Source organism: Quercus robur, chromosome 8 (genome assembly GCF_932294415.1).
Source record: "Quercus robur chromosome 8, dhQueRobu3.1, whole genome shotgun sequence".
In the NCBI taxonomy this organism is placed as follows: domain Eukaryota; kingdom Viridiplantae; phylum Streptophyta; class Magnoliopsida; order Fagales; family Fagaceae; genus Quercus; species Quercus robur.
The window spans coordinates 5218553-5240854 of NC_065541.1; the positions used below are offsets into that span (position 1 = coordinate 5218553).

General features: G+C 33.6%; 2 protein-coding genes across 3 annotated transcripts; both read left to right on the plus strand.

Annotated features, from left to right (window-relative positions):
• Positions 1-1357: 1357 nt before the first annotated feature.
• LOC126694277 (26S rRNA (cytosine-C(5))-methyltransferase NOP2B-like) lies at positions 1358-10593 on the plus strand. Of its 2 annotated transcripts, XM_050390419.1 has the most exons (18): positions 1358-1504; positions 2448-2867; positions 2962-3140; positions 3249-3312; positions 3417-3550; positions 3677-3760; positions 3854-3928; positions 4019-4090; positions 4166-4239; positions 5012-5064; positions 7410-7519; positions 7847-7912; positions 8013-8087; positions 8520-8612; positions 8712-8791; positions 8877-8976; positions 9649-9908; positions 10158-10593. In XM_050390419.1, exons 2-18 carry the CDS (start codon positions 2453-2455, stop codon positions 10225-10227), a joined length of 2004 nt encoding a protein of 667 aa, XP_050246376.1. In that variant the 5' UTR covers positions 1358-1504; positions 2448-2452; the 3' UTR covers positions 10228-10593. The 2 variants fall into 2 exon arrangements, with proteins under 2 accessions (XP_050246376.1, XP_050246375.1); XM_050390418.1 differs by having other exon boundaries at positions 8520-8791.
• Positions 10594-14118: 3525 nt separating this feature from the next.
• Positions 14119-22292, plus strand: LOC126694278 (uncharacterized). The gene is made up of 9 exons (XM_050390420.1): positions 14119-14518; positions 15382-15573; positions 16828-16954; positions 17069-17200; positions 17319-17524; positions 19804-19899; positions 19984-20077; positions 20247-20366; positions 22056-22292. The coding sequence occupies exons 1-9, from the start codon at positions 14300-14302 to the stop codon at positions 22157-22159; spliced, it is 1290 nt and encodes a 429-aa protein (XP_050246377.1). The 5' UTR covers positions 14119-14299; the 3' UTR covers positions 22160-22292.
• The last annotated feature ends 10 nt before the right edge of the window (positions 22293-22302 follow it).

Here is a 22302-nt window from a genome sequence, read left to right on the forward strand (position 1 = left end):
GGTCATTTAGTAAAAGACAGCATGTCCTATGTAAGCTCCCTTGGGAGCTAGTTGTTCTCTCATACTGTTTAGGCAAGGCAATGCTATAGCACATGTCTTAGCTAGTACACTTAGACTTTCTTTTCTATTTACAGCTTGGAAGGAGTTTGTTCCTTCAAATATTTCCCATTCTTTGTTAGCTAATTTACTGCTCTTTAATAAAAGTTCGATGAAATTTTCCAATAAAAAATGTGATGGTGTTAATATTTTTTATTTTATAAATAAATACACACACGAGAAATAGGAATGTGAGATAAGGATACCAATAAATGTGATGTAATTACTATCATACGTGATGTCATTAGAATCCAATGTGATGTTATTAGTATCTTATGTAAAATTTAAACAAACAAAGAAATGACCAATGGTGACCTGTTATGCCAAGTTAACTATTTTTTTTTTAGTAAACAGTAATACTTATTAGAACACATACGAAAATAGTAATATTAATGTTTTAAACCGGGTTTATAATAAATTATTTAACCATTGTACAATTACAAAAGAGTCTAACCTTTATAGTTGTAAACTGGGGTTATAAACAGCGGACACTAGACACACACAACCAATGTGAGATAAATATCATTTTTTTTTTTGAGTAAACACACACATACACACACACGCAAAAAAAAAAATTGATGATATAATATAATTTCTTGTCATTTATACAAATTTTTGGACGAGTGTCATTTTAATAAATCCCAAGTGAAATTGGTGAAATTTGCAATTTGTTTTAATAAGACAATTATATCTTATAGAAAATAATTAAGTCTGAAAATATACTACACAAATTTTTTTTATAAAAAAATTGACATTTGATTAATTGTTTTATATAAATCGGGAATTTATATAACAATATTTTGGTTTTTTTTTAAATAGAGTAATGCTATGACCATAAACTTTTTTTAAACTGTTGAAGTAGCAAATTCTTAATAGTTTTCACATCAGCTATTTGTAAAAAAAATATATATATATATATATATATATATTTATTTATTTATTTATTGTAGCTCTAGCAATTTTCTTTTTGCATAATATAAAAAACTTTAAGAAAAGTTGATATAAAAATTGAAAATATATAAATATAATTGAAGTTTCTTTGATATAAATTTTTTTTTTCATTAAATTTTCATTCATTTTGTTAGCAAAAGTTAAAATAGTAATGAGAAGAAAATGATAAAGTTTGAAACGAGAGCCCAAAAAAAAAAAAAAAAAAAGTGAACAGACAAAGCCTAATCAAAATACATTCATTTTAAAATGGGCCAGCCCAACCTGCAGTTTTAGTAGGCCATGCTAAAAACTCAAACCCATACACATGCGGGTTCGGGTCAAATAAAACCTTCAATATCACTTCCCCAAATCAGTCGTATAGACAAAGAAAGAGAGAGAGAAAACGAAACCTACAAAAACCCTAAACCCTAATTCTCTCTTTGCCGCCGGAATTCCTTTGTTCTTAAAATCCATCAAGGTAGCGTCTTTTTCTATCATATCAGCTTGTATTCACAGTTTCTGCTTATGTGGGGTTCTACTTCTACTCTATGTGTGTGTTTTTGTTGATTTTTTGTTCATGATGATAATCATGAAATAAGCATTATAATCATGAAATAGAATTGGTTTATTGAGTTCTTTTGAATTTTTTTAATTATAACTAGAGAAACCCATTTAGCATTTAGCATTTACCTTAACAAATTTTGTATGAGTTTATGTATGTGCTACCCATGTGCTTTACATGGTAGTGTTATGTTTAGTTATGAGGGTCTTTTTTGTTGATGATAGAAAGAGAAACCCATTAGCGTGACTTGTCAATTGTTGCTCAAGCTTTTGTGTGTGTGTTGGGGGGGGGGGGGGGGGGGGGGGGGGGGTGATATGGTGTTAGTTATGAGGTTTTTGTGAATTTGTTAGTCATAGAGTGGAAAATTCATTTAGCTTGTGCTTAACAAATTTTGCTCGAGCTTGTGTGTGCATGTGTGTGTGTGTGTGTGTGTGTCTGCATGTGCTCTTGAGATGATACTAGTTATGATGTTTTTCGAATTTGTTAGTCATAGAAAGAGAAATCCGCTTAGCTTGAGCATAAAATTTTTTGCTCAAGCTAACTGGGTTCTAGGTAGCTCAAGTAGGATTGAATTCTGCCTACACATAAAAGAAACCCATTGGTGTGTTTAATACTGTATCTTTTAAGGAAATATATATATATTTGCTCAAGCCAAGCTTGAGTGGAGGCTGAACATGAATAACTGGATTATCTGTCTTGCCTTGGCTTATTCTGAACCTGTTTATATTAATTCAGTTGGCAGTATTATGATTTGTATAAAACTGGTTGATAGGTTGTTGGAAAGTCATTGTTTTAATATTTTTCATTGATCTTTACGTTTTCAACTCTATTTTCAACTTATGCTTCTTTGTTTTTACAGCTGTAATGGGTGCAAGTAAGAAAAAGGGTGGTGCTAAGTCACAAAAATCTGCACCTAAAAAGAAACAGAAGAATGAGCTTTTTGTTGTTAAAGACGCAATTGCAAAGGAAGATGACCTTTCAGACCATTCTGATAGTCTGAATGAAGAAGTATTGGAACGTGCAAGTAAGAAAAAGGGTGGTGCTAAGTCACAAAAATCTCAACCTAAAAAGAAACAGAAGAATGAGATTTTTGTTGTGAAAGATGCAATTGCAAAGGAAGATGACCTTTCAGACCATTCTGATAGTATGAGTGAAGAAGAATTATTGGAACATGAGGGGTTTGATGGAGATGAGCAAGATTTTGGTTCTGGTTCGGACATTTTTTCCGATGGGGATGATCCATTAGCTAATGATTTCCTCCAAGGAAGTGATGACGAAGGTATCATGTTTCTTGATGTTTATGGTTTGTGTTCTATTTATTTTTTTATTCTAATTATTTGATTATTGGATTTTATTTTATTATATTGGTGCAGAGGAAGGGTCGGGCTCAGATTTGGATTCAGATGCAGATTCAGATTCAGAAGAATCTGATATTGAAAAGAAGTCAAGAGCTATTGATGCAGAAAAGGCGAGGGAAGAAGAAGAAGCTGATGAGGAAATGCAGCTCAACATTAAAGAGGAATCTGACGAATTCAGACTGCCTACTAAGGAGGTTTATTTGTCGTTTAGTTATTCGGTTTCTGAAGTTCAATAAAATCTGTCTTGCTCAGTTGAAGTATTCTATTATGATGCTGATTTCTCATTTCTTCAAATAACTTAGGAACTTGAAGAGGAGGCACATCAGCCCCCTGATCTTTCAAATCTCCAAAGAAGGATAAGAGAGAGTAAGTAATATTCCCTTTTTTTTTTTTAATAATTCTTTTACTAACTTCAAATTCCACCTGCTCTGTTAATCTTCAAATATAACATTACTTTTTTTTATCTTTAGTCATTCGAGTACTTTCAAATTTTAAGGCTTTGAGGCAAGAGGGGACAGCAAGGAAGGATTACGTCGAGCAGCTTAAGAAAGATTTAAGTTCATACTATGGCTACAATGACTTTCTAATTGGGGCCTTAGTGGAGGTGGATGATCACTCTCTCTCATATATTCACTGTATTATGTTTCCTCTCACCCCCTATAAAAGGGGGAAAAGACCTTTGGGGTGTCTCTGGGGACTTCTTTATAACATTTTTTGTTTTCCTTTATAGATGTTCCCAGTTGTTGAACTTCTGGAACTTATTGAAGCGTTTGAGAAGCCACGGCCCATTTGTCTGCGAACTAACACTTTGAAGGTGACATAACAGTTGTACACTACTAGATCTTGTTTTACATTTTTCTACTCAATATCTTACATCCTATTAAAATATTTTTTTGTCTGTATTTAGACACGGAGGCGAGATTTGGCAGATATTCTGATAAACAGAGGAGTAAACCTGGATCCCTTAAGCAAGTGGTCAAAAGTAAGGAGTGCCTTTGGAAAAGTTCTTCCATTCTCACTCAATTTTGTTTTATACTCAACAATACAAGACATACTCATATTACCATTGCAGGTTGGACTGGTTGTATATGATTCGCAAGTGCCCATTGGTGCAACTCCTGAATATATGGCTGGTTTCTACATGGTAGGTGGCTTATTTAGTTTGCATTCTGCATATTTTATGTGGTATACTGAGGGCTCACATTTTGGTTGTTCACAGCTCCAAAGTGCAAGCTCCTTTTTACCTGTCATGGCTCTTGCTCCTCAAGAGAAAGAACGGATCGTAGATGTAGCGTAAGTGTCACTTGCAGATTGTTAGCTATTATTTTGCATTGATCTTCCCACAAAGTATGTGGTATCTTGACTTATAGTCTAGCCATGTGAAACTGTGTTCTCATATTTTTGCAAATGCCTTGGGCAACTTGTAGCTCCACTGAAAAGTTCTTGTATTGCAACTCTGTAATAGTGTAGCTGCACTTTTGACATTATCTCAGGAAAACAGAGTGGAACATATGCATATGGGTTATTGTAACATCTTTTGCTTATGTTGAAACTATTTACTTTGCTCCTCTTGCATTTTTTGTATTTGATTTCCTTTCCCTTGTTCACTTCCAGTGCACTAGGGTGTTCCTTTTTTATCAATATATCTTATTACTTATCAAAAAAAAAACTATTTACTTTGCTCAAGCCTTAATAAAAATAACAATGAAGTAGAAATTCTGATGGAAATGTGGGAGATATAATCTCAGCACCCTTACAACTTGCTCTCTCTCTCTCACACACAGACACAAAGAGTTTGTATTTAAGAATATAAATTTATTGAACATGCATTATATAATGTTATCCTTTTGGTAGAAATGTGATTTGCTGCATTGCCAGATTGGTTGTATATCAAGGAGGGATTAAGTTTATTATGAAATGAAAGGATAATGCCCATAATTTCTATTCAAATCAATAAAGCTGGCTGACTTATTAAAAAAAAGAGATAATGCCCATAACGTTATACAACTCTTGCAATTACAAACAGTATATTGTCTCTTTGTATAACAGTTTGTTCCTGTTGCAGGGCTGCACCTGGTGGCAAAACAACTTACATTGCTGCTCTTATGAAAAATAGTGGTATGTGGTGATATCTACATAATTTAATTGATTCAGATGTTGTTGTGCATACATTTATGTTTCAATTTCAGCTGTTTCTCCTTATTTATTATAGTCATGTGTACACCAGATTTAGAAGTAATCCCAGCATGGTAAAGCCTCTCAAAAAGTTGTAACTGAATTATCTTCATCCTGATTCCATTTATATTATGCATGAAGCAACTTATCTTGTTAAACAGATTTCTGTTAAGACACTTTTCAAGTGTCACTTACCTGTTCTGAAAGAGAAATATAATACAGTGTATATGATGTTAGTCATAAAAAATTTCTTATATCCTTCTATACTAGAAGTGACTGATCTTTGTTCTTATTCATGCCTCAATTTCCATGGTAACTTGCACAAGTAAACAAGAAAGTCATAGGGTGGAATTTTTAGTACTCCCCGTCTTTTTTTTATGGCATTGAACCTCACCAAGGTTGGGCCCTTAGGATCCACCATTGGGAAGTAAACCACGGATACACGACCTCACCCACTAGAACTGTGTATCAGATAATTTAGAGAAACTTTTAGTGGGGATCAAACCCAGGATGTCTGGGTCTTCAGCTCAACCCAAGCCCCCAACTAGTAGGCCTCACCCTGACGGGTGTCCTTTTTGTTGGTCTTGTTTAGAAAATCCAACTTTTTTTTTCAAAAGTAACAATTTTATTAAAAAGCACAAAAAGGGGTGCAACCCTAGTGCATAGCATGTAGACAAAGGAAAGGCCAAAAGCTAAGAAAGCATGCAATGAATTATCTAAAAGGAACTTTTTGTGTGGTTCATTAGTTGAGTGTTTCAAATATTCTTTGGTGGCTTAGGAAAAGGTTTGCTTACCACGTGAGTTGGGTGGTTTAGGAATTCGGAAGTTGGTGCCTTTTAATTAGGCCTTATTAGGGAAATGGCTTTGGAGGTATGGCCATGAAACCCCGCATCTATGGCGAAGGGTCATTGCCATGAAATATGGGGAAAGAAAAGGCGATTGGTGCACTAGAGTTTGTAGTAGGGCTCATGGTTGTGGGTTATGGCGGAGTATTAGTGAAGGGTGGGAAACTTTCGCTAAGCATTTCTCTTTTGTGGTGGGGGATGGTTCTCGTATTCTTTTTTGGCATGATAAGTGGACTGGTGATGTTCCTTTCAAAATTCTTTATCCTCAATTATTTTTGTGTTCAGCTAATATGGAGGCTTGTATTTCTGAGGTGTTAAGCCCTCCTGTGGGTGATAATGACAGGGTGTGGAGTTTAAGTTTTCACAGGGTGTGACAAACTTTGTTGGGATGTTAATGGCAGTGAGAAGTTTGATACTCGGTCCTTTTATCATAAGATTCGAAATGCAGCTCCTTCCACTTTCCCTTGGAAAGGAATTTGGAAAGTTAAGGTTCCTAAAAGGGTGGCTTTTTGTATGTGGATAGCAGCCCATGGTTAGATTCTAACTTTGGATAACCTTATGCTTCATGGTCGCCCTTTGGCGAATCGTTGTTGTTTGTGCTGTTGTAATGCGGAATTTGTGGATCACCTGTTACTTTTTTGTTCGATAGCTCATTCTTTATGGATGTATATACTTCGGTTGTTTGGGATGGAATGGGTCATGCCAGGTTCAGTTGTGGACTTATTATTTTGCTGGTATCATTGGCTTGGGAAGCATAGCTTAGATATTTGGGATTTGGTTCCAGGATGTTTAATGTGGACTATTTGGACTGAACGAAATCGACGATCTTTTGAGGATGAGGAGAAAACAGTGGTTCGGTTATTAGAGTATTGCCAGCGGACCCTCTTCGATTGGTCTTCTTGTTGGGGCTATTCGGATTGTTCTACCCTTTTGGATTTTCTTGCATCTATTAGTATAGATTAGGGGCTGCTTCTGTCTTTATGTTTCTTTCTTCCTTTGTTCACTACCGTGAACTTTGTGTGCTTTTCTTGCTATTCTTTTATTAATAATATTCTCTTCTTACTTATCAAAAAAAAAAAATTCATATCATCCAAAAGTCAATTATTATTACTTATGATAATTAATACGCATAATTTTTTTGGTTAATTATTAAGTAATAGAAACATTTATTATCAACATGTGACAAATTGATTCCTTGAGAAATTATTGGTTAATTTAGATTATTGAATCATAGTACCTTAATCATCAAAGAATCGAATGTTTATATTGCTCAAAAGGAAAAGATGTATGATGCCTCATCATTAAGATATACATGTGCTTCTGTGTACTTATAAAAAAACATGTGCTGCTGTGATCAATACTTTTCTTATTTGCTGAGTACTGTTTAGAAGTTCCATATTTCTATTCCTTTATTTTCTGGTGTTCTGATGCCCTTTTCACCAGGAATCATTTTTGCAAACGAGATGAAGGCACCAAGGCTTAAGTCACTCACTGCAAATCTGCATCGTATGGGAGTGACGAACACTGTAGTTTGCAACTATGATGGGAGGGAGGTTAGCTTCTTTGAAGCTCTTTTATAAACTATAGAAAGTGTTAATATTTGATGACTGATTTTATTGAGCCTGCATTCTTGTTTAGCTTGCAAAATGGCTCTTTGTTGATTAGGAAAATATTTTTTTATGTTTGTTGCAAAGTAGTTCTCAATCTAATTGAGCCACATAATCTGTTATATATGATGATAAAACATGCTAATTATGTCTAATGTTAAGCATATTTTAGAGAGAGTTGGTTGATTGCTTAGAACAGCCATTTGGAGTGTTGTGGTAAGTCCTAAGGGTGCTCATTCATCTCATGTATTGTTTTTCATTCTCCTGCTTCAGCTCCCCAAGGTTTTTCGTAACTCTGCTGATAGAGTATTGTTGGATGCCCCTTGCAGTGGGACTGGGGTAAGCAATTGGGGTGATCTTCAACTGTTTACTCTCTTTGGTGAGCTTCTTTTTTCATATAATATTCAGTAAAACTAAATGATCTCTTCTTATTTTACAGGTTATATCTAAAGATGAGTCTGTTAAAAACACTAAAAGCCTTGATGAAATACAGAAATGTGCCCATTTGCAGAAGGTAGATTTGGACTTTGTGTGTTCTTAAGCCTCTAAAATTTATCTTAGGAGTTCTTGTTTATTACTTCTTTAACTAATAAGATAGAAGGGGTAGAAGCACACTTATCAAAAAAAGAAAGGAAAAAAGGAGTAGAAAGCGCAGTGCAGTTATGGTTTGCTCTAATTACTAGTGTTAATTTAAAGCCAAAATATCAAAATTTAATACTAGTCAGTGCTCCTCTATCCCTAATTGTTTGGAACTGAAATGCACTAGAAAATCATTGCTATGTAACATATTTTACTTGCTTAGAGAATGGCAGATCTTTTTTTTTTTCCTTTTTTGAATAAGTCAGAGAATGGCAGATCATTCTATCTTTCCTTTCTTTGTTAAGCTGATCATTTCAGATGTTTTAGCATGTGGAGCTCTTTTGAGCTGTGTTCTTTTTTTCTGTAGCAACTGATACTTGCCGCAATTGACATGGTTGATGCCAATTCGAAATCTGGGGGTTACCTTGTTTACTCCACCTGCTCCATAATGGTTGCTGAGGTTTGTCTCTTAAGAACACCATTGTTATTTCCTTTTCAGCTTATCCTTGCCCCCTCCCCCTTTCCCCTCTTTCCCATCCTAAAGTTACATCTCTTGCAGAATGAAGCAGTTATAGACTATGCACTCAAGAAGAGGAATGTTAAACTGGTATCTTGTGGGCTTGACTTTGGGCGTCCAGGGTAATGATATTTTCTCACTCTTGTGCACCACACCTGTTGTCATACCTTGTAGTCTGTCAATTAATTATGCTTTCCCATCCACCAGGTTTATCCGGTTTAGGGAACAACGCTTTCACCCATCCTTGGAAAAGACAAGGCGCTTCTATCCTCACGTTCACAATATGGATGGTTTTTTTGTGGCAAAGGTAGGTATTTATTTTTGATAATGATATTTTTCTTAAATAGAAAACATTTTACCCTTGTGAAGGGGACTCCATTTCTCCCAACTTATTAGCTTGCTAAACTGTATAGACAAGTTGCAAATGATGTCCTTTGTCAGAGCTCCTCTGTATTAATGAAAATGCTCTCAATTATGTTGGTAGCCATATTGAAAGTAGAAAAAAATTCTAAGTTATCATGCACGAGGGCTTCTCATCATGTAACAAACACTGACTATCAGTGTCCTTGACCACTCAATTTTAATTCTACCCATTTATTCTAAGTAGTTAGATGTAGTTTATATTGTTCCTATGGAAGTTGTAGTCTATCAGTTATATCAATGTCCCCACCCAAAAGAAAAAGGGAAAACAGAATTGTGGAATATAGACAGTCTGCACATGAATGGCCTGCAGTTCCAGGCTTGGAATGGATATGATGGACAACTTCATTGTAGTTAAAGACTGGGTCAGGAAGTCTCATTGCCACAAAAAACTTTGGCCAAAATGATTTTCCTTGAAAAGTTGCTCTGTCCAAAGTTATTAGTCTAGACCTTGTCTTTTGGATAGTTTATACATTGTCGTGCTCTGTAACTTAACGTGCATAGTTTTGATTTCTCGTTCTTATACCTTTTTTACCCCAAAAAAAAAAAAAAATTGCAGCTGAAAAAGATGAGCAATTCAAAGCCAGCCCCAGAAACTTCTGAACCAACAGAAACAGTGGAGCAAGGTTCAATGATAAATGAGAGTGGCAGCGGAGAGAATGATGAGGAATTGATGGATGGCACTACAACAGAAAATAAGGTTTTGAAAAACGGTTTTATTAAAAATGGCAAAAAAGAAACGCCAGCCTCTTCCCAAAACTCTTCCCAAAACAGGAAGAAAAGGAAATTCCCATCTAGAGAGGTGATCTCAAAAGAAAGGTAAAGGCTGTGCCTGTGTTTAAACTTCATCTTTTCATCCATAAAAACTTCATCTTAGTCATGAACCCAGTAAGGTTCTATTCAGCACTTCCAGTGAGACATGGGTTAATTGTTGTAATAATTATCTCATGCAACGGATAAATGCATCCTCCCTTGGAAGTGGAAGGGAGGATGCATATATTCGATGCATAAGATACCTTTTCCTATTTTTGATAGAACAGAATTTTAATTCATTTCCAATACCTGCAGGGAAGAGAAGAGAAGAGCATTGAGGGAACAAAAGGTTGTCAGGAAGAGGAGTCGAGAGTGGAGAGTGTGACCAATGGCAACACATGAATCATGGTCAGTAAATTACTAATAGCTTTTGGAACAATCACCTGCAATACTTAATTCATAGTGGGAGTCTTCACCAATGAAGCAGGCTGGGGTTTGCAATGTGATCACAGCAGAATGAAGGAATGGTTCTGGGCCATGTACTTCAGCCTTTTTGTGCTGGTATCTCCAGCTTTATATACAATATCAAAATTTTGACTATGTAAACATCAGTGGAGGGGTGGACTTGAAATTGCTCACATTTCTTGGGCGGTACAAGTCCAAGAAGTTTTGTTTCTCTTTTGTTTGTCAAAGAATCAATTCTGATATTTACTAATATTATTAGTATGTTTTTGTGGAGGCATTTCCTTTCTGTGTTTTACTTGCATTAAATGTTTTCCACTAGAACTTTGTGGTAACATGACATCTATAATCTGCCATTGGTTAATTGTTGATCAGAATGCTATGTTTTTTGTTTCTGCTAATCCAACCTGGACTCAGATACCAAGTGAGCCAGGATTCACATATTGATCCGATGTTTGCCTAGATATCACTAAGTCTTAAAAAGAGTAAAAACTGTCTGAAAAAGTACAAAGAATTTCACTCCTCACAAATTTAACAAACTTATTCCAATCATACAATGGTCCCCGAAAAAGTAACCTATTCTTGTGTTGTAAGGGATAGAAAGAACCTGAAAAAGGACCGGAAATGATCTAATATGGCAAGCAACTATTTGCCAAGAGCTTCTTTACCAAAAACAAGTAAAATAGATTCAATGCATTGAATTTATCAATCCAATGATTCCAATCAACTAATCAAGTCCCCCGCACACTAGCTGAATTAAGATTCAATAATCATAGAGTAGATATCATATTTATATATATATATATATATATATATATATTCTAAACTTATTTTTTTTTAAATGAATTTATAATTTTCTTTTAAATGTTGGTTAAATATTTGGGCTAGGCTATCGCCTAAGGCTGAAAAATGTCTTGGATTAGCACAAAGAAGTTCTCACAAATCTTCATAAACTTTTTTTTTTTTTTTTTTTTTGATAATCAAATCTTCACAAACCTATTCTATTCATACAATAATAAATAAAATAAAATCTAGTCAAGTGCTATATATAGATAAGATTTAAAATATATATATAAAATGTAACAAATATGTAACTTTTTTTTTTCTTTGACGAGATAACAAATATGGAACTTTGTGAGGTGTAAAACACAATATCCATAACTTCAATTCAGAATTTAACAAATATGTACATCGTTTTACATTATAAGTTCAATTCAGAATTTACCAAGCATCACATACATAAATCATAAATGATTGGAGGTGTAAAACACAATATCCATAAATAAATAAATAAAATAAATAAAAAAGAAGACAGCATGCTCTTTTATGCTTTGGCATCATCAGAGTTTTTACTTTTTCCCCCTGAAGTATTAGTAAGAAAATGGATTCAAGTATTCAACCCCCAAACCTGAATTTCATAAAAATGGGTAGGTATCACTAGACCATAAACAATGAGTACATTTTCCTAAAATTCTTTCCTAGACAATATCCATGTATATTCCTAAACTTCACTTTCTCATGACTGCACAAGTCTACCATGAGATGTCATGTTTAAGTTTACCCACACTGTACTTCAACCAATTAACCAATAAGTATAATACTCTTCCCTTTTGAACCCCAAGGGAACAGAAAGAATATTTGTACATTCCAATAATAGTGTTTTTTTTTTAAGAAAAAAAAAAAAAATATATATATATATATATATATATATATTACTCTTGAACTTGACAATAACTCAAATCAAATTGGAACTTGAACTTTTAATTTCAGCACTTAACCCCTTGACATTATGTTTGTGAAAATTGAAATTTATTTATATTTTTCGTTCAAAATTAACACATAATGTGCACATGATTTCTATTGTATCCTCAAAAATTTTGAAATGTCGATATTATCATATGCACATTACGTGGTTAAATCTGATTTAAGGTTTTTTTTTTTTTTTTTTAAGTATTAATAAATTTATTCAAATTACTACATGCAAAAAGGTATAAAGTAGTCAAAATATTTACAAAAAGAACAAAAAAAAAAATTTATATACATGAAGAAGGAGAGTCTATGAACATCGGGATAGAATCACCTTATGTGAATCCCCAAGCTCAAACCTAATCAACTAAAGTGCCTACAAAAGAGGCTAGAAGTTGGTCCTTCAAACTTGTCAAATCCAAAAATGTTCAACTGTTACACTTCTGCCAAATAATCCACATCAAACATAATGGAGTTATATTCAAAATATCTGATAAATGCTTCTCCAACCGATTTCTCCATTCAAATAAAAGGTCAATCACTTGCTCTAGTAAAACCTAATAAACCCCAAACAACCTCAAAACAAAGATACACAACTGATGGGTCTTCCCATAATGAATCAAAAGATGATCCATTTTCTCCTCACTACATCGGCACATGCAATACCATTCCACTATAGAAACCTTCTCCTCCATATATTATTACCAATGAGTATCTTCCCCTACGTCAATGACCAAACAAAAAAAGAAACCCTCTAAGTGGCCTTCACAGCCCAAATACTATTCTAGGGAAAACTTATAGAAGAGGACCCTCTTAAGGCATCATAATAGGGATAGGTGTTGAAGTCCCCATTCTTCTTTTAATGAAAAATGATCATAAATTGTTTTAAATTGTTAAAAACTAGATAATTAATTGTCTAAATCAAATTAGGTCAAAGTTTGAAAATGATATTTGTAAAAATCCTATAATAAAAGTGAATTGTTAGGGGTAAAACAATTTTACAAATGTTGATATGGTATGTTATAACTGGAGTATTTTGAGTAACATTATTTTCACCTAAGTCAATCACTCTAACAGATTCTATTTTTATTATAGTTATATACTAATCACAATTGATCACATCATATATTACATGATCAAAGTTGAGTTTTAGAAATCATGATTATGCTAAGTGGATAACCTATTTAATTTCTAATTTTATTGCTTTAAGTTAATTTATAAAATCTATTAAATGTTTTGAATAGTTCTTGTGAACTATGGGTAATTACTCATATTTTTTATTTTGTCTTTAATACACGACTTATGGGATTAGCGGCAGATATTAACTATTATTTGTTTTTGGTTGATATGAAGGAAATTGATTTTTTTTTTTGGGGCAAATAAGAAATAAAATAAAATAATAAAATGTTAATCCAGCCTTCAGTCTAATGGAGTATAAAAAAAATAAATAAAAGTGAATTGCGTTGATTTTGAACTACAAAATAAAAAATGTGTGAAGATCTAGAAACATCAAGTCAAATTGGTCATCATATTAAAGTTAAAAGTTCTTTAATTAGTGTGTGTGTGTGTATTTTTTTTAATTATGGCGTATTTTTGTCTTTTTGAACAATTGGATTAAAAGCTGCAGTTTCTATTTATTTTTCTAATCCAATGAAATCAAATTCATATATTTCAACTAAAATTATAATTACCAAAATTTTAAAAAGTAATTAAAAATAAATGTTAATTTTTTTTATAGTTATTTTGGTTATAAATCAAAACTCATAGTTTTATGTTTTAACATAACTTAAACACTACCTGTATTCTTAGTTCTTCATTAAAATAATTAATTTATTTTAGGTAGAACTCTATCAAAATTTTAGGTTAAGACTTAAGATAGTTAATTAATAATATATTTTTAATTTACATATAATTTTTCATCACCTGTGTATCGCACTGAATTTTTTTTTTTTTTTAGACTAATATTAAAACATGGACAATTTTCATATTAAAAAAAAATAGAGAATTTGAGTGGAAAAATAAAAAAAATAAAAAAACAAAACAAAGAGTTTGGGATTTGTCCCAAATTCCAATCCAAGACCAGAGCTTCCCAATCAGTGACCACACGTCACCTCTCTTCCTTTGTTAAACCCTAAAACCCTAAACTGCTCTCTCTCTCTCAAACTCACAACTGTAATAACAACAAAAACAAAGCACACACAGAAGCACGAAGACACAGAGAGAGAGAGAGAGAACTCCTCCATCAAAACATGGCCAAGAAAGACCAAAGGATGTCAGAAACAGAAACAGAAGAAACTGAAGCAGAATCCATGTCAGAGTCAGAGTCTGGGTCTGAAGAACAAAAACAAAAATCAAAAGGTGGTGGAATAGACTACATTATGAGTCTTCCTGATGTGCCTAGGAATCTCCCACCTCACGTTGAGCTGCAAAGAACCCGTGTCTTCGCCAACATTGATGCTCCCACCCATGTATTTCCCACACTTCAAAACCCCCCTTTTTTTAATCATTCTATTTACTTCATTCTTAAATTTTCAATTTTCATCAATACCCATTATTTGTCTTTGCCTATTTTTCTTGTTTTTGTTGTTGGGTTTCCATTTTTTAGTGTGAAATTTGGCATACCCATAAATTTCACTATAAGGGTATTCTTTGGTGCTCTTGTTTAATTTCCTATAACAGTACATGCTTATGTGAATGTGTATGTGTGCTTAGTAAAGGAATGTGTTGCGACATGTACTTTTATATGCAGTCGCAGCTAAGACAGTGTGTACTAATTTTTTTGTAATAATTTGAATTGAAGTTTCATTTTTTTAAAAGATTATATGGGAGTGAAGGAACATTAATTAATCCCTTTCCCCAGCATAGTTCAACTGTATATACTTATGTGTAGCTGAAGCTAGCTAAGCATGATAATACCGTGTACTAATTTTTTGTAATAATATGTATAAAAAATTCATGTTTTTGAAATTGCTTGGAAGTGAAAGAACGTGACTTTATTCCTCGGCCCATTGTAATTCAACTATAGGCCTAGTTATTTAAGTAAAATGAAACTTTGGATTGAATTTTTTTTTTTTTTTTCTCCCAAAATTTGAATTGAAAAAACAAAAAATTTTCCTCTGCCAGCCTAATTCAACTATAAGCTTACTTGCGTTTCTTCTTTGAAACAAGTGTTGTAAACAGCAAACTGGGAATTTTATCCCTTTCCATTTTTCTAGTTTTTGTTTGTAACTATAACCGAGGTTTTGGATTTGGTGGGTTTTATTGTTGCTCTCTCTCCCTCTGTCTGTCTTTTTGCTTAGTTTCTTACACTCTGTAATCTTGGTGTGTGCAGACAGACTCTATACAATACTCTGGTGCTTTTGCATCTGTAGGACTCGATAATAGCTTCCGGTTGGACCAATTCCGCAACAACTTTAGAGTTGAAGTGATTCGATTCTCAGATGATGGCATGGACATGGAGTTTGATATGATTGGTATTGATCCAGCAATTGCAAATGCATTTCGGAGAATCCTGATTGCTGAGGTGTGATGTTATTCCATGATTCTATCATATTGGCATTCTAGAACACTCAAATATGCATGATTATATGCATCATACTCTATGAATTGTTAATACTTCTTTGCATTGATTAGCACTATAGTTGTAGTTCTATGTTTTTAAAGAAGATTGGTTGCAATATTTATTTTTCTCTTTGTCTGTTTTAGTCAGACTGGTTTCACTAAACATTTACCTGTGTCTAGTAGAACTCCTTTTACAATTTATCTGTTTACGCATTCCACTGAGTTGATCTCAAGAAGAATGAGAGAGAAAGGGAAAAGGCTTTAAAAAAGGTTGCTTCTTAAATATTTTATAAGCACTTTTAATGCCACTTGAAGGGATCTATGACAGAAAGATTTGCAACATTGTAGTATTTGCCTCGTCTCTCTCTCTCTCTCTCTCATATTTATATAAGGAGGCCTAACATTCTAGCATCTTGTTATTGATCTGGAAACTCCGTGGCAGTTTGGAATTTAGTGCCATCTTGTTTGATGTGGCTAGTGTGGAAGGAGCGAAACTCTCGCACTTTTCAGAATATGGAGAGATCCATTGATCAGTTGAAATTCTCTTTAATTTGCACCTTGTTTGAGTGGTCTTGGGTTTTAGTCATTGTACCTCTGTTTTAGAGTTTCACAATTCTCTTAGTTTTGCTTTGTAATATTTTGGATCTTTGTGTTCATCATCATGAGCATAAAGTGTTCTTATTTTTAATAAATCAATTCTACTTAAAAAAAGAGAAAGATAATGTTTGTCTTCTATTAGTAATAGAGAACTCGAAGTTTGGACTGAGACAAGGTAGTCATTGTTTTTAAATTGAAACCTACCCCATTGTGCCACCTTCCCCATATGTGGCAATCATGTACTCATTCCCATTCCCATTCCCATGCCTTGTGGATCCATGTCTTAAATATCCTTCCAGTTGCAACATGATTTCTGGGGTTCAAACCCCATCAACACAAAAAATCAATTGGTTCCTTGACTTGATGATAAAGAGTAATCATCATGGAGCAGACATCATAGGTTGCAATTCTATTATATGCATACATACATACATACATACATACATACATACATACATATATATATGGTAATTCTTGGCTTCTTGCTTCTTTGTATCTGTTATGTGGGTTCAAAACCCACTGCATGTGTCTGTATATCTTACTATTTAAAAAACATATTATAGCTGGCAATGTAGTGTTAATGGTAATGGTGAATTCACTTTGGATGTTATGCATGCAGGTTCCAACTATGGCTATTGAAAAAGTTTTTATTGCAAACAATACATCACTAATCCAAGACGAGGTGCTTGCCCACAGGTTGGGTCTCATTCCAATCAGCGTTGACCCAAGGCTTTTTGAATATGCAGGTTAGATTCAGATATGCGATTTGGTTCAATTTTTGACATAAAAGACAATATCACACGTTTTCCCCTGCATTTTTAGGGAACTGAGTGAACATTTCTTATTCTTTTTAACCCTAGAAAACAATGCACCAAATGAAAGGAATACCATTGTTTTCAAGCTCCATGTTCAATGTGCAAAGGCCTTAGAAGAAGAAAAGGGCCAATCTAAAAAAAAAAAAGAAGAAAAGAAAGTTCCCCCTCGTATCACAGGTATAGTTCTTGTGCTTTATGGTTGAAATTTATAGCTTTATTCTCAAATCTTAATTAATTCTCTTTCTATCTGACAATTGGTGGTTATTTTTGATGATGATGGCAATGATCAATGCAGTAAAAGCCAAGGATTTGAAATGGCTGCCTAAAGGAAGCGAGTTTTATTTAGAATCAGAGGATTCAAATTCCAATTCAACCTCAAAATCGAAAACGTATACTTCATTTACTTGCAGCCAAGATTCTCTCCCGGAATTTTCCAACAATAAAATTGGATTCAAGGAGCCACTTGATGATATTAATATTGCTAGACTTGGCCCTGGTCAGGTGATCCCCTCCCCCCCCCCCCCCCCCCCCCCTTCTTCCCCCTCTTTCTTTTCTTTTCCTTCTCCTTTTGGTTGTTTTTGGCCATTACTGGTAGAGCTTGGTTATTTCTTGTTTCTTAGTGATATATGCATTAGTTTATGTATTATATTTACTGTTATCTCATAAATTTCATTGACAAAAGCCTTACTGGAAGTCAATCAAAATCACCTGCTTGATGGTTTAGATTGGATTATAATATGCTTTTGAATAAAGTAATTACCAAAAAAATTTTATCCTTAGAGTAACATAGTTGTGGATGGTAGCTTATTTGGTAAAGGTGCGCCTTGACTAGTTATGAGCTGGCAGTGGCCCCTTAGCATAAGGGAGAGTGGGTCATGCTAGGTTCGGTTGCAGACTTACTTTGTTGTTGGCACCATTGGCTTGGGAAATATAATTCCGATATTTGGAATTTGGTACCAGTTTGTTTGATGTGGACTATTTGGACTGAACGTAATAGGCATTCTTTTGAGGATATCGAGAAATCAATGGCCCAATTGTTAGATTTGTGCCAGTGGACTCTCTTCGATTGGTCTCGATGTAGGGGTCTTTTAGATTGTTCTACTATTATTGAATTTCTTTTGTCTCTTAGAATAGGATTTTGATTCCTTTATTTCTTTTTGTTGCTATGTTGTTCTTTGTTCACTATCGTGAACTCTATGTATCTTTCATTTTTTTCTATTAATAATATTACTCTCTTACCTATCAAAAAAAAGAGAGTGGATAACTAAGAGGGGCAATGGAGGGTCATATCACATAAAAATGAGCTCAGCCTCTGAATATTGAGATCACAGTAGTTTTTAGCAAAAGGAAAGCATCCCTGCTTTCGCTATCAAAATACATTCATATACTTCCTTTTGGAAAGGCTTTAATGAACTGGGCCGAGCTTAACATTAAAAGTTCAGAATTTTTCATTTAATAATATTTTGAACAAGAGCTAAGTTTGAGCTCATCGCCAAACTAGATTCCGTGTTCAAATTTTGTTCATTTCTTATTGAACAAGCTCAAATTTGTTCACATTGATTAATTTATTTATTTTTTCCCATATATAATAAACCCTGCAACTAAACTTTTTTATCCCTTCACAAATCTATGCCAATAATTAATGAACTTATAAACATTAGATTCACTAACCTTGTATTGTCAAAAATTAAATAATTTTTACTACAGAATAAACAATTTATATTATCAATACATTACATTACATAAAACATACCTATAAAAAAAAATATGTTACATAAAATAAGTTGATATATTATAAACTTATTTACTAACTTCCACAATCTAATTTCAAGTCTATATCAGTATATATTTATACATGTATACACATGAACATATAATATTATATGTACTTAAATTGAGCCTCATACACACAAACTTGTTCACATGCACATCATTAAGTTTGAGCTCAGCTTGTTCAGTAGTCAAGCTTAAAGTTGGGCTTCAGCTTGTCTTATTTGTTAAATAAACTAACGTAAACAAGCTTTTTTCCTGAATTGAGTCCAAGTTGTCCAAAATTAGCTTGGTTCATTTACAACCCTACCTTTGGGAGAGCTAGAAGGTATTTGGGCAAATGAACTCTAGCTCAAATAGGATGAAGGCTTAGGTCGTGGCGCTAAGATCTACGGGTGTGGTTGTAACCTCCTAGTTATTAAAAAAAGGGGGTTATGGGACCCAAGTAACTGTAGAGGACACTGTGCATTAGGCAAATTGGACTAATATAAGGGAGCAATTCTGGCATAGACATTCTTGAGAACTTAATCAAAATATGCCTATGGCTTCTAGAAATTGAGTCTCTTAGTGATAGGCACATGGATGTCAATCTGGATGATATTTATAATTTTATTCTTTGAAGTTATCACTTTCCTAGCAACTGCACTAAGCTTCTTTCTTGGATGCACTATTGACTCCTGGATGACTTTCTTCTCTCTAACTGCTGGCATGAACAAATTCACAAAATCATATTTGAGTTAAACTTTTTTTTTTTTTTTTTTAAATTGTTTGGAGTGAGCATCATAAATTTATTTTTCACGATCATAACCTTTGTAAAAAATAGTCCTTGTTTTAAATGTTTACTTACAACTATAATAGGCTTCTAAACTATTCTAAATCAATTACTGCTTTCTTTATCACGATAACATGCGCCATTTATGCCACCTCAAGTCAAAATAGCGTTAATGCCTTTCTGAAAAATGGTTCTTTGAATTGTTTTTTATTGGAGTAGACACCTTTATCTTTTGTAGGAAATTGAACTTGAAGCACAAGCTGTGAAAGGTGTTGGTAAAACACATGCAAAGTGGTCGCCAGTGGCCACTGCTTGGTATAGGATGCTTCCTGAGGTGAGATGATATATTATTTAGAGCTGGATCTAAACACTGCAAATGTTTTTGAAGAAAAATGTTTTATAAGTTTACTTTGCGCAGGTTGTACTATTGGAAGAGATCGAAGATGAGGATGCTGAAACCCTTAAAGAAAAATGCCCAGTTGGAGTATTTGACATTGAAGATATTGCCAATGGTGAAGTGTTCTTTTCTTTAGATTATCCACACAATGGATTTTGTCTAAAATTTAAAAGGGTTTTTTTCCCAATAGTATGCAGCTCATCATTAAGCTATATGTGTGATCACATTTTCCTTTTTCTTTGGGAGAACTCACTTTCGCAATTGATATTTTGTCTATTGAGCAGGTAGAAAAAGGTTAACTGTGGCCCAGCCACGAGCTTGCACATTGTGTAGAGAATGCATCAGAGGAGGGGAAGAATGGGAGAAACGCGTGTCACTACGTCGTGTTAAGGATCATTTCATATGTAAGTAATATGGTGTGTGTGAATTAATTAGAGTTAGGCAACACATTTTGCGTATGACTTTTGGGTCAATTGGCATCTCCATCTGCGTAAATATGGACTGATAAGTAAAGTAATGGGCGGTTCATATTCTGTTGGTTGGGTGCGTTAGTAAAGACAGGACATTCAGAGGATATTAGTATAGTAACACCTATTCATTCCATGATTATTTAAAGAATGCAAAAGAAAAGTAATATCCAACCTCAAATGAAGTTATTGTTTACAGCCCACTGGGTTTGATTAACCCTCAAAATCATGGGGCACTGCTGGTATCTTGTTGTCAGGATGGAACAATTGAAATTATGGCCAGGTCTGGAACTTTGCCTCAATAAAGGGTTACTACAACTAAAAATGCTTGGCAGGCCATGGGGCTTGAGAATGAAATCTTCCCGATTCCTTCTTAGTGCTTAATTTGACAATGTTCTAGCCATGTTGTTTTACTCCTTGTTTTAGTTGTCTAAAAGATACAGCACTAATGGAATTCTTTATGGGAAGAAGAGGTTTGGGGGGGGGGGGGGATTCATACATGTTTCAGTCAAAGGAACCTGTACACAACATTCTTAAATGGGACAATTCTGCAATGCATTGCTGAGAATTGCAAGGATCTGAACAATATATGTATAGGTACTTGTGAAACCTATGTGGGTCCCTAGATAAAGAAATAGTATGCCAGTGGTTTCTAAACCAATTGCATGTCCTCCCCGCATTGAGGGGAATGTGTCCCCCTTTAAATCCCCTCCATTTATCATATAATACATATCATAAAGTTGATTCTAATGCATAACAAAAAAAAGGTTGGGTAAAATGCAAAACCGACCCTCTAAGTTTTTTTTTAGATTTCATTTTAGTTTTCTAACTTTGCTTTTGTTCATTTTAGTCCTCTAACTTTTAAGTTTATTTAATTAAGGCTTTTCCATCAACTTTTATTATATGTTGTGGTTAATTTTTCGATTTTATAAATTTTTCTTCAAATTTTTTAAATTAAAAAAATTCAATTAAAGATTGAAAAATATTTTCTATTTTTTTTTCAAAAAATTTTAACAAAAGTTAACAGAAAGGCCTTAATTGAATAAATCTAAAACTTGGAGGACTGAAATGAACAAAAGCAAAGTTACTGAAATGAAATCTGAAGAAAGTTAGAGAGTCATTTTTGTATTTTAGCAAAAAAAGTTTCTTCAATTAGTTAGAGAGTAATTTTAAACACCTAAACTACACTCACACAAAAAAATTTAAAAAAAATAAATTTATTGTTTACTTACCAAAAAAATGATTATTGTTTGTTTAGAGAGGAGTGCTTGACAAATTTGAGCATTATAAGGCCTCTATTTGTTACCTTTTAAACAAAAATTAAGATTGGCTTGCAACTGCTTGTTTAAGTGATGTAGGTCAATTTCAAAGAAGGCTCACTAGATTTTCTTCAATTTCAGTACATATACTCTCACACACACATTGACACAGTATCATGTTAAGACACAAACTGATGTCAATCCCAGCTGTTTGAATTCCAACTCTCTTTCGATTGTTCATAGTTTCTTGCAGAGTCAGTTATTTATTTAATTTTTTTATAAAGAAAATGGTTTCCATTAAGCATTATCGTTTATACAAAAATTTGATATCAGTTTAAAAGTTTATTTGTTCTCTCTTGCCTTACAGTTACCATTGAATCAACGGGAGCATTACCTCCTGAGGTACTATTTACTGAAGCTGTGAAGATTTTAGAAAGCAAGTGTGAACGCGTGATTTCCGAGCTCTCTTGATTCTTTGTTCTTATGCTAATTAATAGGAATGAAGTTGAAAGGACTGCAGAGGATCTGGTTTATTATATTATGCATGGTTGATTATTGTTGTTTACATATTCATATCATAATATAAGAAGCTAGTTTCTTATAATTTATAGAAC